Source organism: Triticum dicoccoides, chromosome 2A (genome assembly GCF_002162155.2).
Source record: "Triticum dicoccoides isolate Atlit2015 ecotype Zavitan chromosome 2A, WEW_v2.0, whole genome shotgun sequence".
In the NCBI taxonomy this organism is placed as follows: Eukaryota; Viridiplantae; Streptophyta; class Magnoliopsida; order Poales; family Poaceae; genus Triticum; species Triticum dicoccoides.
Window position 1 is genome coordinate 640,738,200 of NC_041382.1, and position 22,698 is coordinate 640,760,897.

Consider the following 22,698-nt stretch of genomic DNA (forward strand, 5'->3'; position numbering starts at 1 on the left):
AATAAGCTCTCTATATTCCTTTTCAAGTTTTTATTGCGGGTACTATAAAACAATAAGGGGTTAGCGAATGTACTTGAAAAGGTAGTTACGATTAAATTAATGAAATAATGGTCCAGCGCAATGGTGAAGCTACATGGCAGTGTAGTCATTTGACTACACAACTTTTTTCTGGCAAAAATCGCATGTACAAGTAGAAATCATGCAAGAAATATTATAAATTCATACAAAAAACATATATTTTACTACACGTGAAAACAATGAGGGTTGATTAGTATACTAATACCAGTAGAAAAAATAGTAATGGGCGTGAATTTAATTTTAGAAATTCTGATGGTTCCTGAGGTACAACACGTAGTAATAACTTATTTTTTTTCTCAAATTACTACTAGAAAACAATGATCGGTTAGAGAATATATAGAGAAAAATGAGTAATTGCAGTTTAAAAAGATTTTGTCCCGATGGGGCTTGAACCCATGACCTTGGGTATATCAGACCAACACTCTAACCAACTGAGCTACACTTAGGGAATCTGGTTGAGTGAGTATTTCTCTATTTTGATAGTTTTATTGGAGGAGGGGGGGGGGGTTCTAAGTAGTAAGTAATCTGGTAGAATTGCTCTAATAAGCTCTCTATATTCCTTTTCAAGTTTTTATTGCGGGTACTATAAAACAATAAGGGGTTAGCGAATGTACTTGAAAAGGTAGTTACGATTAAATTAATGAAATAATGGTCCAGCGCAGTGGTGAAGCTACATGGCAGTGTAGTCATCTGACTACACAACTTTTTTCTGGCAAAAATCGCATGTACAAGTAGAAATCATGCAAGAAATATTATAAATTCATACAAAAAACATATATTTTACTACACGTGAAAACAATGAGGGTTGATTAGTATACTAATACCAGTAGAAAAAATAGTAATGGGCGTGAATTTAATTTTAGAAATTCTGATGGTTCCTGAGGTACAACACGTAGTAATAACTTATTTTTTTTTCTCAAATTACTACTAGAAAACAATGATCGGTTAGAGAATATATAGAGGAAAATGAGTAATTGCAGTTTAAAAAGATTTTGTCCCGATGGGGCTTGAACCCATGACCTTGGGTATATCAGACCAACACTCTAACCAACTGAGCTACATGACCTAATTTATTTTTTAATATTTCTTTGCTATTAAAATAATAAAAAGGAGAATATACAATGAGTAATCGTGATTGAACACAATTTTAAAAACTCCTAGCGGCCCCTAATGAGTCATTTTTGTTTTCTCAAATTATATACTAGGAAAAACAATGAGCAGTTAGAAAATACACAGAAAAAAGAGGGCAATCGCAATTAAAAAAAAGAATTAGTCCCGACAGGGCTTGAACCCGTGACCTTTGGCATATCAGACCAACACTCTAACCAACTGAGCTACAGGACCTAATTATTTACTGAATATTTCTTTGCGTTAAAAGCAATTTAAAAAGATTTCGCATTTTATTCTGAGAATCGTGTCTCCTGCACATACATAAACTTTTTTTTTGAGATATGCACATACATAAACTGATAGATAGGGACTTCTCACTAAAGAAAATAATCACCACAGGAAGATAATTACACAGTAATATATAGGCCTAATTTTGTCTTCAGTGTTCAGTGGTAAGCACTAAGCAGCACTGAATTTGCTGGATGGTTTTCAGAAACTCATGATGTTTTCCTGCTGCAGCATACAGTAATTCATCGCTGCGGTAATCCTGTCGAGTGGGCTCATCTATCTTCATACCCCAGTCTTACCCTCATCAGTTTATACACATTACTTGACAACTCTTCATTTGATGGTTTATATCCGATGATAACATTTGCAGAGAACAGCTGGAAACCCACATTTGGCAATTGGATCTGCTGCTCTTGAAAGATGATATACCTCTTACAATTTTACACCTTGTGGATTTATATATCATTCAACTTATTCACCATAGAGCTGCGAGCCAGCGACCACTATCGGGCATGATACCCATCTAGTGTGTAGAAGCAAATGCCATGCACATTGGTGGGGTGATCTTGGCCAACGCAAGCAAGGAAGCTGGGAAGATCCAAAGTCCATCCCCACATATAAAACCGGAGGCAACTGCTGGCACCATATGTGCTGCTTTGCTCCTGTCAATCTTGTGCAAGATGTAGACTATCAAGCTCCCGGCGCACATGTCGATGGCGAAGCTCGCGCCGACAAGGAAGGGGAACCCCATTGCCATGGGCAAGGGGACCCATTTGCCATACTTCTGTGGAAGGAAATCCCTCATCAGGTTGGCCACCAGTGCAAAGGCAAAGAATCCACAGCAGAGCTGCAAGCAATGCATGGGCAGAGCAGAGAAGCCCTCCACACCAAGAATCGCGATGTTTCGGTATATCAGAGCATACGGCGCCTTCCAGGGGCTGTCCTGGTTACCTATGTCAAAGGCATTGTAGAACACATAGAATGTGAGCGGTGAGATGACACAACCCATGGCGGTGCCGATGATCTGAGCGATAAGCATTGATCTAGGTGATGTTAATGTAAGATGCCCAGTTTTGAAATCCTGCATCAGATCAGCAGATATCGACGTCATACATTTCACCATGCCACAGCCTACCATCCCAGCAACCACGCCATGTTCTTTCCCAGCTGCGGCCGCAAGAATGAGGAGGGCAACTTTCCCATAGTTGAAGGCCATGTTGATGTCGGTAAGACCGGATCCATAGGCATTGGAGAAACCCAGGGCAGGAGCCAATAAGTATGCAACAACAGCATAGTACCACTTCAACTCAGGGAACATCCTGGGAATAGTGATTACAGCAACGACTGATAATGCAAAGTAACCCACAAAGGCTAGCCAGTTAGGGAGACTGTCTCTTACAAACACTTCATTGCGATGTTGTTCAACGAGTGACAGAGTATCTTCCCCTGAAAGCATAATGAACCCAACATCAGGTTATCTATACATCAGGAAGGCAGAAACCAGAAAGGTCAAGCTGTTTACCGTTCTTTGTGCTTTTCTGTTTTGATTTGTCAAGCATACTCGCGACGGTCTTAAGAATAATCTTTGTAAAATTGTATATGCCGTCTCCTAGGATGAGAGCTATGCAAATGAAGGCCTGTGAATGAGAGAAGGTAAGAAAAAAATATTTGCAAAACACGCGCACAACAACAAAATTATACTTGGAAACAAACCTTGTAACCTTGCAGACTTCTCATGCTGCTTTCTGGTAAATCTGCCGGATACCAGTTCCCTTTCAAATCAGCAATCAGTGGCCACATTACGCCCCAGGAGAGAATAGAGCCAAGAAGGAGAGAGATATTCACAAGGTGGGGGCAAATCATCCCTGCCCCAACATATGTGAGATTGAAATCAAAGAAGAACCTGACACCCCATCATTGAATCTAAATTAGGTAAAATTGTTACTAGTCAAGAACAGAATAGAATAATGAATAACATGACGGGCATTACGAATGTTTCCAAGCTCGTAGTCCAAGAGTGGGGAATTGCGAAAAGCCACAATGATCTCCACCAGAATAAAACCACTGGAAGAAGCTCCAGAAGAAGCTAATTGCAAAGTATTTTGTGAATCCATTCACTTGCATCCTGACGTTAGCAAGAAAAACATCAAATTTTGCTAAAATGAGAGAATCATAATACTCCCTCCGGTCCTTTTTACTCCACATATAAGATTTGTCTGATCATGTTTATATGAAAATATATCACCATCTACAATATTAAAGTTATACAATGAAAAATAAATTCACAACGCATCTAATGATGTTGATTTCGTATTGTGAATGTTAATATTTTTTTCTATAAAGTTTGACTTCAGACAAATCTTATATGCGGTGTTTGATTTTGACTCTAGACAAGTCTTATATGCGGAGTAAAAAGGACCGGAGGGAGTATTTGGCTATGAAGGCTACTGGTTATGTGAGAGAACTGCATACTTTGCCACATCATCTCCCTTAGGCGCATGAAATCCATTTATAAGCACGGCAGTTGCTGTTCCGCTTGGGTAAGTTAATTTGTAGTCGATCACCAAAATCTGAAAAATTACAAAGCTCCATAAAAAATGTGCTTAAAGTTGTTTCTTTCCATTTGCAACTGATGTCAAACAACTTGAGGTTTTTTTTCCGCATGGGACAAACAACTTGAAGCTGTTGTAAGGTAACAAAGGAAAAGTTATGCAGGGATCACGTTCAACTTTAAAGAGTTCCCAAGATGATATGTCTGATCTTGCCAGCAGAAGTGAATGATGTTCACATCAATTTTTCCCTCCATCAAACTTATACTTAGAATTCAACTCAATTTAATTGCAACCAAATATTCCAGTAAAAAGAGCCCTTATTTTTCCATAATGCACAATTCATTTAAATTGCATGTATGTCAAATGATAGGCGAAGTATCTAGTATTTTTGTTAATAGATAGAGAAGTGAACACCGCACGCCATGGCTTTATTTTCTTGGCACTATTTAGCCAAAAAGGTTTAACATACTTGCCCATTCTTAGGCTTCAAGCAAACAAGCTCATAGTCCTTAGAGTCATAAATTACATAATCCTTCAAACACTTAGTTGGACATTGGGCAGCGGAACAAAATTGGGGGTGAAGCAGTGGCAGAATCTCAGTTGGTAGTACTAAGTAGAACCGTGATCGAATAGCAAGAGTAAATTTCTGAAGATGTATACGGGAAAGAAAGACTGTCACCGACCTTCCTGAGAGGGACAAGCGCGAGAATCCCGACGAAGGCGACGGCGAAGAGGAAGCCCATCATCCACCCAACGCCGGGCTCCTTGGTGCCCACGTTGCCTTCCATGTCCACCCCGGCCATCTCGTAGGTCTTCTTGTTGAGCCCGAGCAGGTAGGACCCGAACCCGCCTGCGGAGCGGAAAAAGGAAAATCCAAGAAGGCGTCAGAATCCCGGCGCTCCACTTGGCAAAGAAAAGTGGGGGAGAAGAGATTCGCGGGCGCGGTCCCGACCGGCGGCGCCGATGCTGTAGCAGGCGACGGCGCAGGTCTGCACGACGGTGTTCTCCTGGCGGGTGAGCGGGCGGACGGCGCGGCCCAGGCGGGCCAGCGCCTGCGTCCAGCCCCGGAGCATGACGAAGGAGATGAGCGCGGCGGAGACGTTGAGGGTGGGGTTGAGGCCCGTGGTGAGGTTGAGCTTCATCACGATGACGCTGTACATGGTGCCGACGGCCACGCTCACCACCAGGCCGCGCAGCGTCAGCTGCTCCGTCCACGGCGGCACGCGGCCGGCCGCGTGCGCGGGCGCCCCCGGCTCCGCGCCGTCGTCGCAGAGCGCGGCTTTCCCCCTGCCGTCGCTGCTTTCGCCGGCGTCGTCCCGCTGGTGGAGCGCCATCGGGAGCCCGGGGCGGGGTTGCTTCCTCCGCCGTCCCCTGCTTCATGGGAAAAAGAAATATTTCCGCGGCGTCAGGTTCGAGTCCAGAGTAAAAAAGATTCGTGAGGAGGAGGAGCTTAGTGGTGAACAGAAAGCCCAGCATTTGATGGTGAGCTGAAAGAGTATTACGGTGCTACTAGCAGTGAAGCCATGAGAAAGTGAGCTCTTGTGCACCATGAATGATTGATTCAGTGGAAGAAAATATGTAAATTTGATCAGCGATTCATGAGCACGCAAAATCTTTTGTCCTGAGTGGGATGAAAAGCTGAGAAAAATGAAAAACAAATCCGGCGTCACCTGGGGTCAGTCCGCTCCAACCAAAAGGACAAGAAGAAATGACCAAAGGAAATGGAAGGTGAGCAGGAGAACCGGGGAGCACGTCAAGGAAAGAGAAGGAAAACGATGGACAATAGAAACAGTTTGACAGTTCTTCCCCAGATCCCAGCAGTCAGCGCTGACTGACCGAGCGCTACCCCTTGTGTACGTTAACAGTAACACACACGCAACCACACAAAAGTAGAAAATAATAATCTATCAGGAGTTCTTCCCTGGCACGCAAAAAGTCAGGAGGCTCTTGCTCAACATTTCGAGCTGGAAACACGAAGGAATCCCCGTCGAATCAGAGCACGAAACCGACCTCCCAAGCAGAAGCAGAAGAGGTGACAGAGAATGGAAGCAACCCCAAAGCAGGATGATGTATCAAAGAACAGAGAACTTAAATTCTTATTTTCCAATAGAAAGAAGAAGGAAGTCAGCAGGAGAACTGTCAGATCTCCCCAAGCAAGCAAGAGATGATGGATCAAAGAACAGAGAACGGCACAGTTATTAAACAGTTTTTATTCTAGGAAATATGCGAGATAGACATAGATGATGTGCTCCCATCAGGACTGTACCTGCTCGGTGATCGTATGAGGAGCACCCGGCCGGCGACGGCTGCTGGGGCTGAGCCGTAGGAGTCGGCGGTAGGATCGACGTGGTGGGTGGACTACTGACACCAGTAGACAGTAGCAGAGGTTATATATAAAGGCGTGGACGTTTGTTGTCTTATGGCACGTGGGCCCCGGGGAGCAGCATGGTTCACGCCAACTGTGCTCGCCTTGTCTGCTTCCGCGGGCGTGTGCTCCGCGCTCGCCCCCGCTCGCGACGTCAGGCGTTTCCGTTTTTCGCTGCATGATGCACCCTGCCCGGGGTGGATGCACGCACGAGGGCTCTCTTGCTTCTCTTCTACGGCGTGGTAGTTGATCCCTCTCCCCGGCGGCGGCGGAGGGAGCGGCCGGCAAGTCGGCGAACAAAATCCAGGCCGGGGTCACGGGTTTGGGCAGGCAGATGCCGATACGGGGCGCGTCCAGCCGTCCAGTCCAACCAGGGGACCAAAAGGAGTTTCAGTACTCTTGTTCGGTTTTTCCGTTCTCCCTTGGACCCCTGCTGCATTTCCCTATCTAAGCTAGATGCCCAAGTGGCCCCAAACACATGGTTAGGGCAGCTCCAAAGAGTCCGTGGACACGTCCGGTCGTGTCTGCGGGCAGGAGACAAGTCACCCGTCATTCAACCGTAGTCATCAAATTTGAATAGTGGGCTATAATTGGTAGAGGTGGACCGATAAGAAAACGAGGTGGGTAGGACATATGCGTTGCGAGGAGAAGTGGCCCAATTAACAGTGGGCCAGACGGACGTCCTAACTCCTCTAAACATCCCCCAGTTTGGTGCCGGTTTCGGCGATTTCGAACGTTCGGACCGGTTCGAACAATTTGATCACTTTCACTGGATGGCTTAAAATGTCTGGCCCGTCTGATCGGGACCTTTGCGAGTGATTTGATGACCCGCGTTGGAATTTCCCTTAGTATTTCGCCGAGAAATATTCCAAATCGCTTTGTAAGGACGAAGTTGAACTCTTACAAGGTCATCCTTATAGAAACTAGAAATTACACTTAGGTCCACAAGAAAATCGATGTATCCTCCTTCACTCATTGACGGTGCGCTGTGAGCTCAATGCCGCATATGGACCTCTGAAACACCATCAAACATGGAAACGTTATTAATATAGCGGCCTGGAAATCGTCCCGAGTCAGAAGATGCTGGTGGCAGCGATCTAAAACAAAGATTGTCGCCCGGAGAAGAACGCTAGGGTTGTCTGACCACCTCAAATCTAGGCACCCTGATTCAGATAGACCTAACTTCACAAGCTCCCCGACGACATTCAGACTAGTCAAACATCGCCGATTGGAGAAGGAGCCAGAGGACAAAGCCACAAAGCGACGTCACCCACTCTGCTATAAGATGCATTTGAAGACCACCTGCATAACACAAAGACACGACTAGATCCACCACTACAAAAGAGCAACAACCAAACAATCATTCGTCCTACTCTACACCGAGACGAGACTAATGTCGATGAGTCAGAGAAACCTTATTCTTGATCCACACGGTGTTGCAATCGCCACCATAGCGTCGTCGCCGGGGAAACAAATTCTAGTCCTAAAATACCCAACTACATTGTCGTAACATAGATCCTGGGTCTCCACCATCTCCTGCCACCTGCCAAGGTGGAGGAGACCCGTGGCTTCACTAGCTGGAACTGGTGGAGCAGCAGTTGTCTAGAGTTTTTCTATATGGGAAGCGGATGAGAAAAAGCTTTACAAGACTACTTAACAATTGCATGTCGAGTCAGAAATTCGCAAGGGCACGCAGGTGCGGGAGCACGCACCTGCCCAGCTCTACCTAGCCACCCGATTGCCTTGCGATTCACAAAGTAGTTGGATCCCGCATGAGCGCACAATAAATTTTAAGTTTTAATCTTTGAAACATACGACTTTCCATGGCAGCGGACATGAGGAGTGTGGCGGTGTCGCACATGGAGACGGATGTTGGATGATCGGACCTACGAGGTTTCTCTGCAAGTTCTATCTACAGGTATGCCTGGCTTCATGTTCCCATTCGTTGTTGGCTTCACTTCTCTGAAGACATGGTTGTCAGTTGGCCTATGTGGGCTCTTGACGGCACAAACGGGTTTTGTCTACAAATTGTGTCCAATCACCGTTGAAGACTTGGGGTTGCCGGATGGCCTCTCATGGGTTATTGGCGGCGTCAGTTACCTTGTTGAGGCTGGTGTCGTGCTCTGGTCTGCTTCCTGTATATGTGGTATGCCTGGTTGCGTTTGTGCACGTCGGGGTTGTGAGCATATACGACTGTTGAGGAGTGACAGCCTGGCTTGTAGCAATAACTTCTTCATTGAAAGTGGGGGCAACAGTATAGGGTGACAGAAGTTTGGTGGTGCTCTTCAGCACATGGATTCGAGCTCCGGAGTGAAAACTCTAGGTCTGACCTGGACTGGTTGTACCTAGCAATGATGGTGTTCGTACAACATACCCTTGATGAAGGCATTGTTTGGAGTTTGCTTGGACTTCTTTTTTGGGGTGAAAACCAAAGATTAACCCTTAGTGGGTGGATCTGGTCATGGCGGCGCTCGCACCACGTTTCTTTCTTGAAGGCATCATTGTCGAAGCACTTTTCCATGTTCGGGTGCTATCATCGGTGGGGGTTGATGCTGATGGTTATTGCTGCACGTTAAGTTCACTTCGATAGGATTTTGGAGGTCACATTTTTTCTTCATTTTGTATGTGTGTGTGTGTGTGTGCGTGTTGGTGTTGGTTGTGTGCATCCTAATTATGCGGAGGCTGGCTGTGAGCTCATGATGCTTTGTATTCTCTTGATGCGACATTATGAGTTAATAAAACACACTCTTTATCAAAAACGACTTCCCATCTGAAACTTATGATTCTCTCCTTCACTTGCATCAAGTTTCTAAGTTGAAACTTAAGCGATTTTTTAGGGTCGCAGGTACTAAAGTTGTGAAAAAAGTTCAAACTTGAAAAAACTTGTCAAAACGTATTCGAAATGAATCTTATCAACTCGGAAGCCAAAAAAAGGCACATGTGAGAGACTCGGTGCCCTCGCACCCGCGTGCCACAAATGCTATACCAAGTCGAGTATGTTCTTTTTGTTTTCTCAGCGTGCTGCCCAGGTGCGTGTTCCTTGCTGACGTGACAAAAAACTGATACAATCGGAAATAAAGTTGGGGAAACAGTACACTGTTCTATATATGCAGGGAGAACGATCTTGTTGAGGAACTGCTCCTCTATTCGGTTTCTGCATCTCTAACTGAACCCCTATAATTTAGAGGATGCAACCAACTATTCTTTAGAGGAGTATATTTGCTCCTCTAAAAAGTATCTTTTCTAACTGATCCCCTAAACTTAAAGTTAAGGGAGTAAAAGAATGCCAAATATTTCTAATTTTAGTTTACATAGTACAATTCAACTACATATTTGCACACATATTAAATCCAAACATAACAATTAGGATTTACACAATTCACGAATATTATAAATTCATAGTTTATAAACTAAATTATTCAAATTCAAACACAAGGAAGGGTTCAAATGAAGTAAAAGAGCATGATAAAAGCACAACTATGAAGTGATATGGAGATGCCATTGTTGCTCAATAAGATCATCTTGAAGCTGGGTATGAACTTCTCGGTTCTTGATGTTGTGATGCGTCGCGAGGAATCTATGTATCTGCTACCTATTGAGCTTGCGTTTCTTTTTTCCTTGAAGAGGAAAGGGTGATGCACCAAAGTAGAGTAAGTATTTCCCTCAGCTTTTGAGAACCATGGTATCAATCCAGTAGGAGACAACGCTGAAAGAACATGCGGTGCCCCCATGTTTGGTTTTGGTAATTGATGACAATCTCTATGGACTAATGGTTGCCTTGAGTTATATTTGAAGGTTTTGGTCCATAGGCTTTTCTTGGAGTACATGTGTTGGTTTCAAGGAGAGTTTGTGTCGACCAAGGTGCTATTCAAGGAATTACCTAAAGATTGGTCTTGTGAGGGTTAATCAAGACTAAGTCAAAGAGTGAATCAAGTTGATCAACCCACAAATCGTAGAAGATGTACCGAGAGGGATCAAGTGATCCCATGGTATGGTAAGCATTGTCAGTTACGCTTTATGTACTAACCCATGGTCTTCGTGAGGGTTCTTTGTGGGGTTAGGTTGCGGTGTGCAAGTTCAAGTGGAGCATCATGAAGAGATCAAATGCTTGAAGCTTGCCGTCCTTTGTGGTGACAATGGACTTGTGAAGATGTGCGGAAGAGTGGCTCACCCCTAGTGGAGTATGGGGGAGCAATCAACTAGTCTTCATCGAGTCAACACAATCAAGAAAGTTTGCGGTGTGCAAGTTCAAGTGGAGCATCACGAAGAGATCAAATGCTTGAAGCTTGTCGTCCTTTGTGGTGACAATGGACTTGTGAAGATGTGCGGAAGAGTGGCTCACCCATAGTGGAGTATGAGGGAGCAATCAACTAGTCTTCATCGAGTCAACACAATCAAGAAAGGTGGTCCAACTTGAGGAAGTCAAGATCGTCATCATCTAGCTCAATTGGACCATGTGCAAGGCAAAGGTTTGCCCTTGATAGGTTTTCTATTTTACCGGTCTCATGATGGTAGTTGGGAGACCGGGTTATAGGATCGATTGTCGTACTATCAAGGGGGGGCTCTCGATGAGTAGCTTGATCATATCGTTCATTGAGAGCTCAAACCATTGCATCCTTGCATCATCTTTCTTGGTTCTTGTTTGGTTCTCTTTGTGAGTCTTAGAGCTTATGGTCATCTTGATGACAAGCTCGAGTTCATCGAAAACTGAGTTCACATGCATCTTCTATGATGTTTTTTATGTTGGAGGTTATGCTCGTTCTTCTCTGTTTTGATGCTACTCGTCGTCTTGTTTCCAACAAACTTGAGTTTGCTCAATTCGGAGCTCATATGCAGAAGTTATGGCAGTTCTTGTTTTCTTGAGTGTTGTTTTTGTCTGGTCCCAGCGATAGTACCGCGAGCCCAAGCGGTAGTACCGCTTGGAGCTCTCAGCCGTAGTACCGCTGCAGTGCCGCTCTTCTACCACCTCGATTTTGGGTCCTACTCTTTTCGTGTCGGTTTAGCAGTAGTTGCACGGCAGTAAGGCACGGTAGTACCGCCTAAGCGATAGTACCGCTCCGGTCGGGCGGTAGTACCGTTTCTGCTTCACTGCCGTCATACTCTGCTCTGCCTGCCTCTTTTGGTCCCGTGTTCTGCTCCTCCAGCGGTAGTACCACTGGGGTGAGCGGTAGTACCGCTTATATGCGGTACTACCGCCCCAAGGTTCATGTTTTGTTGCTCCTTTTCCCTGTTTCTTCCGCCTGAGCGGTAGTACCGCTCGTGGAGCGGTAGTACCGCTCATGTGTGGGCTGAGCACATAACGGTTGGATTTTCCCCCTCCTATAAAAGGGGGTCTTCTTCCCCAATGAACCTTATCCTTTAAGCTTGTGTTGTTCCTCCATTGTTGAACTTCTTCGAGCTTGCTAACTCTCAATCTCTCCATGGTTTCTTGCTAGTTTTTTAGGGAAAAGAGAGAGGAGATCCAGATCCACATTTCCACCAATCACTTTCTCCTCTGTGTGAGGGGAACCCCTTGGATCTAGATCTTGGAGTTCTTGGTGTTCTCCTTCTTGTTCTTCCTCTCATTTTCCTCCCTAGCATTAGTTGCTTCGGTGGGATTTGAGAGAGAAGGACTTGGGCACTAGTGTGCCCTTGCCATTGCATTTGGTGCATCGGTTTGAGTTCTCCACGGTGATACGTGGAAGTGAAGTTTGAGAAGCTTATTACTCTTGGGTGTTTGGGCACCGTAGAGCTTGTTCCTCTTGGGTGCCTTGGCGCCCTAGACGGTTGGTGGTGTTCGGAGCTCAATCATTGTGGTGTAAAGCTCCAGGCAAGCGTCGGGGTCTCCAATTAGGTTGTGAAGATCGCCCCGAGCAATTTGACGGGTACAGGTGACCACCCCCAAGGGTTGCCAAAGTGTACGGGTTCGGTGACCGCCCCCAAGGGTTGCCATTTGTACGGGTTCGGTGACCGCCCTCAAGGGTCCCTTAGTGAAATCACGGCATCTTGCATTGTGCGAGGGCGTGAGGAGATTACGGTGGCCCTAGTGGCTTCTTGGGGAGCATTGTGCATCCACACCGCTCCAAACGGAGATTAGCATCCGCAAGGGTGTGAACTTCGGGATACATCGTCGTCTCCACGTGCCTCGGTTATCTCTTACCCGAGCCCTTTACTTATCCACTTTACTTTGTGATAGCCATATTGTTTCTTGTCATATATCTTGCTATCACTTAGTTGTTTATCTTGCTTAGCATAAGTTGTTGGTGCACATAGGTGAGCCTAGTTGTTGTAGGTTTTGTGCTTGTCAAATTAACCGCTAGGTTTATTCCGCATTTGTTCAAGCCTAAACCGTAATTATTTTAAAGCGCCTATTCACCCCCCTCTAGGCGACATCCACGATCTTTCATACACAACAAGACACCGAATACCTACACAAACAAACAGCAACTTGCACCCAATGCGACAAAGGGGTTGTCAATCCCTTCACGGTTATTTGCAAAGTGAGATCTGATATAGATGGATAAACGGTAAAGTAATATTTTTGGTATTTTTGGTTTATGGAACAGAAAGAAAAAGTATGCAAAGAAAGTAAATAGGAAACCAAAATTGTAGATCGAAAACTTATATGATGGACAATAGACCTGGGGGACATAGGTTTCACTAGAGGCTTCTCTCAAGATAGAAATATTACGGTGGGTGAACAAATTACTGCCGAGCAATTGATAGAAAAGATCAAAGTTATGACGTTATCTAAGGTAATGATCATGAATATAGGCATCACGTCTGTATCAAGTAGGCCGAAACAATTCTGCATTTACTACTATTACTCCACACATCGACCGACTCCTGCCTGCATCTAGAGTATTAAGTTCATAAGAACAAAGTAACACATTAAGTAAGAGGACATGATGTAGCAGGATAAACTCAAGCAATATGATGAAAACCCATCTTGTTATCCTCGATGGCAACAATACAATATGTGTTGGTTCCCCTTCTGTCACTAGGATCGAGCACCGCAAGATTGAACCCAAAGCTAAGCACTTCTCCCATTGCAAGAAAAACCAATCTAGTTGGCCAAACCAAATCGATAGTTCGAAGAGACTTGCAAAGATATCAAATCATGCATATAAGAATTCAGAGGAGATTCAAATAATATTCATAGATAAGCTGATAATAAATCCACAATTTATCGGATCTCGGCAAACACACCGTAAAAGTGTATTACATCGAATAGATCTCCAAGAACATCGAAGAGAACATGGTATTGAGAATCAAAGAGAGAGAAGAAGCCATCTGGCTACTAGCTATGGACCCGTAGGTCTGTGGTAAACTACTCATGCTTCATCGGATAGGCAATGGTGTGATGTAGAAGCCCTCCGTGATCAGATCCCCCTCTGGCAGGACGCCGGAAAAGGCCCCTAGATGGGATCTCATGAGTACAGAAGGTTGCAGCGGTGGAAAAGTGGTTTCGTGGCTCCCCTGGAAGGTTTTGGGGTAACTGAGAATATATAGGCGGAATAAATAGGTTGGAGGATTCATGAGGGGCCCACAAGGGTGGGGGCGCCCTCCATCCTTGTGGCTGCCTCGTGGCTTTCCTGACGTGCACTCCAAGCCCTTTGGATGTCTTCTGGTCCAAGAAAAATCATCGTGAAAGTTCCATTCCGTTTGGACTTCGTTTGGTATTCCTTTTCTGCGAAACTCTAAAACAAGGAAAAAAACAAGAACTAGCACTGGGCTCTAGGTTAATAGGTTAGTCCCAAAAATCATATAAAATAGCATATTAATGCATATAAAACATCCAAAACAGATAATATAATAGCATGGAACAATAAAAATTATAGATATGTTGGAGACGTATGAGGCATCCCGAAGCTTAATTCATGCTCGTCCTCAAGTAGGTAAATGATAAAAACAGAATTTTTGATGCGGAATGCTACCTAACATATTTATCCATGTAATTCTCTTTATTGTGGCATGAATGTTCAGATCCATATGATTCAAAACAAAAGTTTAATACTGACATAAAACAATTATACTTCAAGCATACTAACAAAATAATTATGTCTTCTCAAAATAACATGGCCAAATAAAGCTTATCCCGACAAAATCATATAGTTTGGCTATGCTCCATCTTCATCACACAAAATATTGAAATCATGCACAACCCCGATGACAAGCCAAGCAATTGTTTCATACTTTTGACATTCTCAAACATTTTCAACTTTCACGCAATACATGAGTGTGAGCCATGGACACAACACTATAGGTGGAATAGAAGGTGGTTGTGGAGAAGAAACAAAAAGAAGATAGTCTCACATAAACAAATGCACCAGAGCTATAAGTTTATGAAAGCTCAAACAAAATAAAACTAAGTGGGTGTGCATCCAACTTGCTTGCTCATGAAGACCTAGGGCACTTTGAAGAAGCCCATCATTGGAATACACAAACCAAGTTCTATAATGAAAAGTTCCCACTAGTATATGAAAGTGACAATATAGGAGACTCTCTATCATGAATATCATGGTGCTACTTTTAAGCACAAGTGTGGCAAAAGGATAGTAACATTGTCCCTTCTCTCTTTTTCTCTCATTTTTTTGGGCCTTCTCTTTTTTTGGCCTTTCTCTTTTTTTTCTCACATGTGACAATGCTCTAATAATGAAGGTCATCACACTATTATTTACTTACAACTCGAAAATTACAACTCGATACTAGAACAAAATATGATTCTATGTGAATGCCTCCGGCGGTGTACCGGGATGTGCAATGAATCAAGAGTGACATGTATAAAAATGATGAATGGTGGGTTTTCCACAAATACGATGTCAACTACATGATCATGCATAGCAATATGACAATGATGGAGCATGTCATGATAAATGGAATGGTGGAAAGTTGCATGGCAATATATCTCGGAATGGCTATGGAAATGCCATAATAGGTAGGTATGGTGGCTATTTTGAGGAAGGTAAATGGTGGGTTTATGGTATCGGCGAAAGTTGCGCAGTACAAGAGAGGCTAGCAATGGCGGAAAGGTGAGATTGCATATAATCCATGGACTCAACATTAGTCATAAAGAACTCACATACTTATTGCAAAAATCTATTAGTCATCGAAACAAAGTACTACGCGCATGCTCCTAGGGGGACAGATTGGTAGGAAAAGACCATTGCTCGTCCCCGACCGCCACTCATAAGGAAGACAATCAAAAAATATCTCATGCTCCAACTTCGTTACATAATGGTTCACCATACGTGCATGCTACGGGACTGATGCGGCTTGAAGCTAAGTCAGTATTTCCCCAAAGAGGAAAGGATGATGCAGCACAGCGGCGATAGGTATTTCCCTCAGATGTGAAACCAAGGTTATCAAACCAGTAGGAGAACCAAGCAACACAACGTAAACAACACTTGCACACAAATAACAACTTCTCGCAACCCGACGTGTAAAACGGGTTGTCAATCCCTTTCGGGTAGCGGCGCCCCAAGATGGGCAAATGGACATGAATAAAATTGTAGTAGATTGATAGATCGAATGCTAAATAAAATAAATAAGAATAAAATGCAGCAAGGTGTTTTTGTATTTTGGGTTTAATAGATCTGAAAATAAAAGTAAAGGAAAATAGATCGCAAAGGCAAATAATACGAGAAAGAGACCCGGGGGGCGTAGGTTTCACTAGTGGCTTCTCTCGAGAAAAATAGCAAACACTGGGTGAACAAATTACTGTTGGGCAATTGATAGAACTTCAAATAATCATGAAGATATCCAGGCAATGATCATTACATAGGCACCACGTTCAAGATTAGTAGACCGACTCCTGCCTGCATCTACTACTATTACTCCACACATCGAACGCTATCCAGCATGCATCTAGTGTATAAGTTCATGGAGAAACAGAGAAATTCAATAAGAATGATGACATGATGTAGACAAGATCTATCTATGTAGAGATAGACCCCATCGTTTTATTCTTAGTAGCAACGATACATACGTGTCGGTTCCCCTTCTGTCACTAGGATCAAACACCGTAACATCGAACCCACTACAAAGCACCTCTTCCCATTGCAAGATAAATAGATCAAGTTGGCCAAACAAAACCCAAATATCAGAGAAGAAATACGAGGCTATAAGCAATCATGCATAAAATAGATCAAAGAAACTCAAATACTTTCATGGATATAAAAAGATAGATCTGATCATAAACTCAAAGTTCATCGCTCCCAACAAACACATCGCAAAAAGAGTTACATCATATGGATCTCGAAGAGACCATTGTATTGAGAATTCAACGAGAGAGAGGAAGCCATCTAGCTACTAACTACGGACTCGAAGGTCTACAAAGAACTACTCACGCATCATTGGAGAGGCACCAATGGAGGTGGTGAACCCCATCCGAGATGGTATCTAGATTGGATCTGGTGGTTCTCGACTCTGCGGTGGCTGGAATTGATTTTCGTTGACTCTCCTAGGGTTTCTGGAATATTAGGGTATTTATAGAGCAAAGAGGTGGTCCGGGGGGCACCCGAGGTGGGCACAACCCACCAGGGCGCGCCTGGGCCTCCTGGTGCGCCCTGGTGGGTTGTGCTCTCCTCGGAGCACCCCCAGGCACATCCCTGGCCCATTAGGTGTCTTGTAGTCCAAAAACAATCTCCGTAAAGTTTCGTTGCATTTGGACTCCGTTTGGTATTGATTTCCTGTGATGTAAAAAACATGCAGAAAACAGCAACTGACACTTGGCACTATGTCAAAAAGTTAGTACCAAAAAATGATATAAAATGACTATAAAATGATTATAAAACAACCAAGATTTATAATATAATAGCATGTAAGAATAAAAAATTATAGATACATTGGAGACGCATCAACATCCCCAAGCTTAACTCCTACTCGACCTTGAGTAGGTAAGTGATAAAAACAGAATTTTTGATGTGGAATGGTGTCTATCATGTCATATCTCTTTCCTTTATAGCATGGACATTTGGACTTTTATATTGTTCAAAGCAATAGTCTAGTTTTGACATGATAACTTAAATACTCAAGCATATCAACAAGCAACCATGTCTTTCAAAATATCAACGCGAAAATAAGTTATCCCTAGCCCATCATGCTTAATCATTGATCCATTCACGAAACACACTCGCATATTAGCTACACCCAATACTCAAGTACGATCATATTGCCTCCTAGTTGGTGCTTTTATAAGAGAGGATGGAGACTCAAATTCAAAAAAAATAAAAATTTCATAAAGTAAAAGAAAGGCCCTTCGCAGAGGGAAGTAGGGATTTATAGAGGTGTGAGAGCTCAAAGCGAAAATTTGAGAGATAAAAACATTTTGGGAGGTGTATCCTTCCCACCAACGAAAACGACTTAGAGTTCCCAACACTTTCCATGCTATATATATCATAGGCGGTCCCCAAACAGAAAATAAAGTTTATTCCTTTTTCAACCATACTTTCACTTTCCATGGCTAGCCGTATCCACGGTTGCCCTCCATACCAATACTTTCCAAGGAATTTATTATTTGATAACATAAAGTAAATTCATTTTTCATTTCGGGACTGGGCATCTCTAATACCTTTGCCTTACTCTCGTGCAATGACAAGTGAATAAACACTCATCGTGAGAATAACACATCTAGCATGAAAAATATTAGCCACCCCTCACCGGTCCACGAGCGAAACGAACACACAAAAGAGAAGTTTATTTTGAAAATTAGAGATGGCACATACAAATTTTCTTAGAATGGAAAAAGAATACCGCATATAGGTAGATATAGTGGACTCATGTGGCAAAACTGGTTTAAAGGTTTTTGGATGCACAAGTAGTGATCATACCTAGTGCAAAATGAAGGCTAGCAAAAGATTGAGAAGCGAGCATTAAGCATAATTAACACCGAATAATGCACCATAAGTAGGATATAATTTCATTGCATAATTACTAACTTTCATGCTTGCATAGGGAATCACAAACCTTAACACCAATATTCTTACTAAAGCATAATTACTCATCAACATAACTCATATATCACATCATCATATCTCAAAACTATTACTAAGAATCAAGTTTATTTTGTCCAATGATCTTCATGAAAGTTTTTATTATATCCTTCTTGGATATCTATCACTTTAGAACTAATTTTCATATGTTGCTTTTGATAAGCTCAAACAAATATAAGTGAAGATCATGAGCATAGTGTTTCTTTCTCTCAAATTAATTTAAGTGAAGCAAGAGAGAATTTCTTAAAAAAATTACTAACTCTCAAATAAATCTAAGTGAAGAAAGAGAGCATTTCTTCAAAAATACTAAAGCACACCGTGCTCAAAAATATATAAGTGAAGCACTAGAGCAAGTCCATAGCTCATAAAAAATTTAAGTGAAGCATAGAGAGCAATTCTAACAAGTCATGACATAATTTTGCCTCTCCCAAATAGGTGTGTCCAACAAAGAATCAAGACTTAAAACACAAAGTAAAACAAGCAAAGACTCATATCATACAAGATGCTCCAAGAAAAACACATAGTATGTGATGAATAAAAACATAGCTTCAAGTAAAATACCGATGTTCGTTAGAAGAAAGAGGGGATGCCACTCGGGGAATCCCCAAACTTAGTTGCTTGCTCTATTTTGGATAATAGCTTGGGATGCCGGGGCATCCCCAAGATTAGGCTCTTCTTACTCCTTATTCCTTCATCCATCGTAAGATAACTCAAAACTTGAAAACTTCAATCACACAAAACTCAACAAAATCTTCATGAGATCTGTTAGTAAAAGAAAGCAAATCACTACTATAAGTATTGTAACAAACGAATTCATATTTTGTTTTTGCATTATATCTAATGTATTCCAACTTTTATATGGCAAAAACTCATCAAAGAAAAGCATAGAGCCATCAAAATAAGCACACAACACAAAGGAAATATAATCTGTCAAAGCAGAACAATCTGTAGCAATCTGACTATTTCGAATACTTCTGGAACTCCAAATATTCTGAAAAATCAGGACTACCTGAGCAATTTGTATATTAATCTACTTCAAAAAGGATTGTCATTTTAGCATGCTCTGGTAAAAAATGAGAATTTTTTTTGTGAGAGCAAAAGTTTCTGTTTTTCAGCAGGATCAAACAACTATCACCGAAGAATATCCTAAAGGCTTTACTTGGCACAAACACTAACTAAAACACAAAAAAACACAATCATAACGGTAGCATAATTGTGCAAACACTCAAGAACAAAAAGCAAAAAGCAAAAATAAATTTTATTCATTGGGTTGCCTCCCAACAAGCGCCATAGTTTTACGCCCTTAGCTAGGCATAAAGCAAGAATCTAAGTTTGTCATCTTTGTTCTTAATTTTCTTATAGGTGTTTTCATCATGGTGTTTCGTAAAGACAACATAAAACATATTATCCATAGAAACATTAGCATTTCTAAGTTGGTTTTCATCATAACCCCTTTGATTTCCCGCAACAATCCAAGAGTGATGTTGATTAACATTATTGCAAACTTGTTGGATTATATCTAAAATAGGGACTTCTTTTTAAGATTCTCATCAAAGATTTTATTATCCCCAAGCAAATGCCTTAGCGCATAATCACTATTGTAAAGTATTTCATCTATCACATGTTTTTCATGATTCATACCATAAAAATTAAAGATTGCCCTAGCTTTCCGTATTATGTAGTCAAACTCATTCATAAGAACGAGAGTGGCCAACTTTTTAGGCTTAGGATTCTTTATAATAGGGAGCTCAAAAAATAATCTTTGCAAAGTAGGATGAGTACAGATAAATTTGCTTTCAAGTTTCAGAACTAGCGTTGAAATAGCATCCGCATAAGATCTAGTAGTCTTAAGTATAGGAGCATCATCAAGACTCAAATTTCCAACACAATTGAAAAATTCTTGAATACGTTCTTTTCCCATAACATTGCCTTGCCCTAAGATAAAAGTTTTAGCATCCAGATTGCCCGTACGTCCAATCTTAGGAGTAAGCCCATCATCTGTTGGTGCCATACCGAAATCACTCATGATTGCAAGCAAAGGATAGATCTGACGGGAAAATGGCGAACAAAAAAGTGGGGCAAATAAAACGGAATTTTTTTGTGAAGTGGGGGAGAGGAAAACGAGAGGCAAATGGTAAATAATGTAAATTGCTAGCAGATGAGATTTGTGATTAGGAACTTGGTATATGTTGAAGATCCTCCCTAGCAACGACGCCAAAAATTACTTTTGATGCGGCTTGAAGCTAAGTCGGTATTTCCCCAAAGAGGAAGGGATGATGCAGTACAACGGCGGTAGGTATTTCCCTCAGATGTGAAACCAAGGTTATCGAACCAGTAGGAGAACCAAGAAACACAACGTAAACAACACCTGCACACAAATAACAACTTCTCACAACCCAACGTGTAAAAGGGGTTGTCAATTCCTTTCGGGTAGCGGCGCCCCAAGATAGGCAAACAGACATGAATAAAATTATAGTAGATTGATAGTTCGAACGCCAAATAAAATAAATAAGAATAAAACACAGCAAGGTATTGATTGCTCTCTGACTATAGCGCCAGAAAAGCTCATGTCTGCTAGGACTACGTCGGTATTTCCCCAAAGAGGAAGGGATGATGCAGCACAGTGACGGTAGGTATTTCCCTTAGTGCAGAAACCAAGATTATCGAACCAGTAGGAGAACCAAGCAACACAAAGTAAACAACATATGCACACAAGTAACAACACCTCGCAACCCGACGTGTTAAAGGGGTTGTCAATCCCTTCCGGGTAACGATGCCAGAAATTTGTAGTAGATTGAAATAATAGGTCGCAAATAAAAGAAAGTGCAGAAAAGTATTTTTGTATTTTTGGTTTAATAGATCTGAATAAAAATGCAAAGGAAAAGTAGATCGCAAGCAAATATATGAGGAAGAAGACCCGGGGCCGTAGGTTTCACTAGTGGCTTCTCCCGAGAAAGATAGCAAACAGTGGGTAAATAAATTACTGTTGGCAAATTAACAGAACCTCAAATAATTATGACGATATCCAGGAAATGATCATTATATAGGCATCACGTCCAAGATTAGTAGACCAACTCCTGCCTGCATCTACTAGTATTACTCCACACATCAACCGATATCCAGCATGCATCTAGTGTATTAAGTTCATGGAAAAACGGAGTAATGCAATAAGAACGATGACATGATGTAGACAAGATCTGTTTATCTATTGCGTAGATATAGATCCCATCTTTTTATCCTTAGTAGCAATGATACATACGTGTTGGTTCCCTTTCTGTCACTGGGATCAAGCACCGTAAGATCGAACCCAGTACCGGGCACCTCTTCCCATTGCAAGATAAATAGATCAAGTTAGCCAAACAAAAACCAAATATTGGAGAATAAATATGAGGCTATAAGAGATCATGCATATAAGAGATCAAAGAAACTCAAATAACTTTCATCGATATAAAAAGATATGACTGATCATAAACTCAAAGTTCATCAGATCCCAACAAAACACACCGCAAAAAGAGTTACATCATATGGATCTCCAAGACTATTGTATTAAGAATCAAGAGAGAGAGATGAATCCATCTAGCTACTAACTACAGACCAGAAGGTCTACAAAGAACTACTCATGCATCATTGGAGAGGCACCAATGGAGGTGGTGAACCCCATCCAAGATGGTGTCTAGATTGGATCTGGTGGTTCTGGACTCTGCGGCGGCTGGATGAATATTTCATCGACTCCCCTAGGGTTCTGGTATTTTTGGTGTATTTATAGAGCAAAGAGGCGGTCCGGGGGGCACCCAAGGTGGGCACAACCCACCAGGGCGCGCCTGGGCCTCCTGGCGCGCCCTGGTGGGTTGTCCCCTCCCCGGAACTCCCCCCAGGTGCAACCAGGGCCCAACATGTTCCTTCTAGTCCCTAAAAAATCTTCGTAAAGTTTAGTGGCATTTGGACTCCGTTTGATATTGATTTTCTGTGATGTAAAAAACACGGAAAAACAGGAACTGGCACTTGGCACTATGTCAATAGGTTAGTTCCAAAAAAATGATATAAAATGATTATGAAACATCCAAAATTGATAAAATAACAGCATGGAACAGTCAAAAATTATAGATACGTTGGAGACATATCAGTGTCCCCAAGCTTAACTCCTACACGTCCTCGAGTAGGTAAGTGACAAAAATAGAATTTTTGATGTGGAGTGTTGTTTAACATGTCATATCATATTCTTTTCTATATAGCATGGACATTTGGACTTTTTATGTGATTCAAAGCAATAGTCTAGTTTTGACATAATAATTTAGATACTCAAGCATATCAACAAGCAACCATGTCTTTCAAA

The 22,698-nt window shown here is 42.2% G+C and overlaps 1 protein-coding gene and 2 non-coding genes across 3 annotated transcripts; all 3 read right to left on the reverse strand.

Annotated features, from left to right (window-relative positions):
* Nucleotides 1–1,070: 1,070 nt before the first annotated feature.
* Nucleotides 1,071–1,144, reverse strand: TRNAI-GAU. Its single transcript has one exon. It is a non-coding gene; the product is annotated as a tRNA-Ile (tRNA).
* Nucleotides 1,145–1,348: 204 nt separating this feature from the next.
* On the reverse strand, nucleotides 1,349–1,422 carry TRNAI-GAU. The gene has a single exon. It is a non-coding gene; the product is annotated as a tRNA-Ile (tRNA).
* Nucleotides 1,423–1,459: 37 nt separating this feature from the next.
* LOC119355924 (probable metal-nicotianamine transporter YSL9) lies at nucleotides 1,460–5,724 on the reverse strand. Its single transcript, XM_037622810.1, has 8 exons — nucleotides 5,531–5,724; nucleotides 4,981–5,399; nucleotides 4,712–4,878; nucleotides 3,949–4,046; nucleotides 3,467–3,601; nucleotides 3,190–3,379; nucleotides 2,999–3,113; nucleotides 1,460–2,922 (listed from the first exon to the last, which is right to left on the reverse strand). Exons 1-8 carry the CDS (start codon nucleotides 5,551–5,553, stop codon nucleotides 2,000–2,002), a joined length of 2,070 nt encoding a protein of 689 aa, XP_037478707.1. The 5' UTR covers nucleotides 5,554–5,724; the 3' UTR covers nucleotides 1,460–1,999.
* Nucleotides 5,725–22,698: the final 16,974 nt, after the last annotated feature.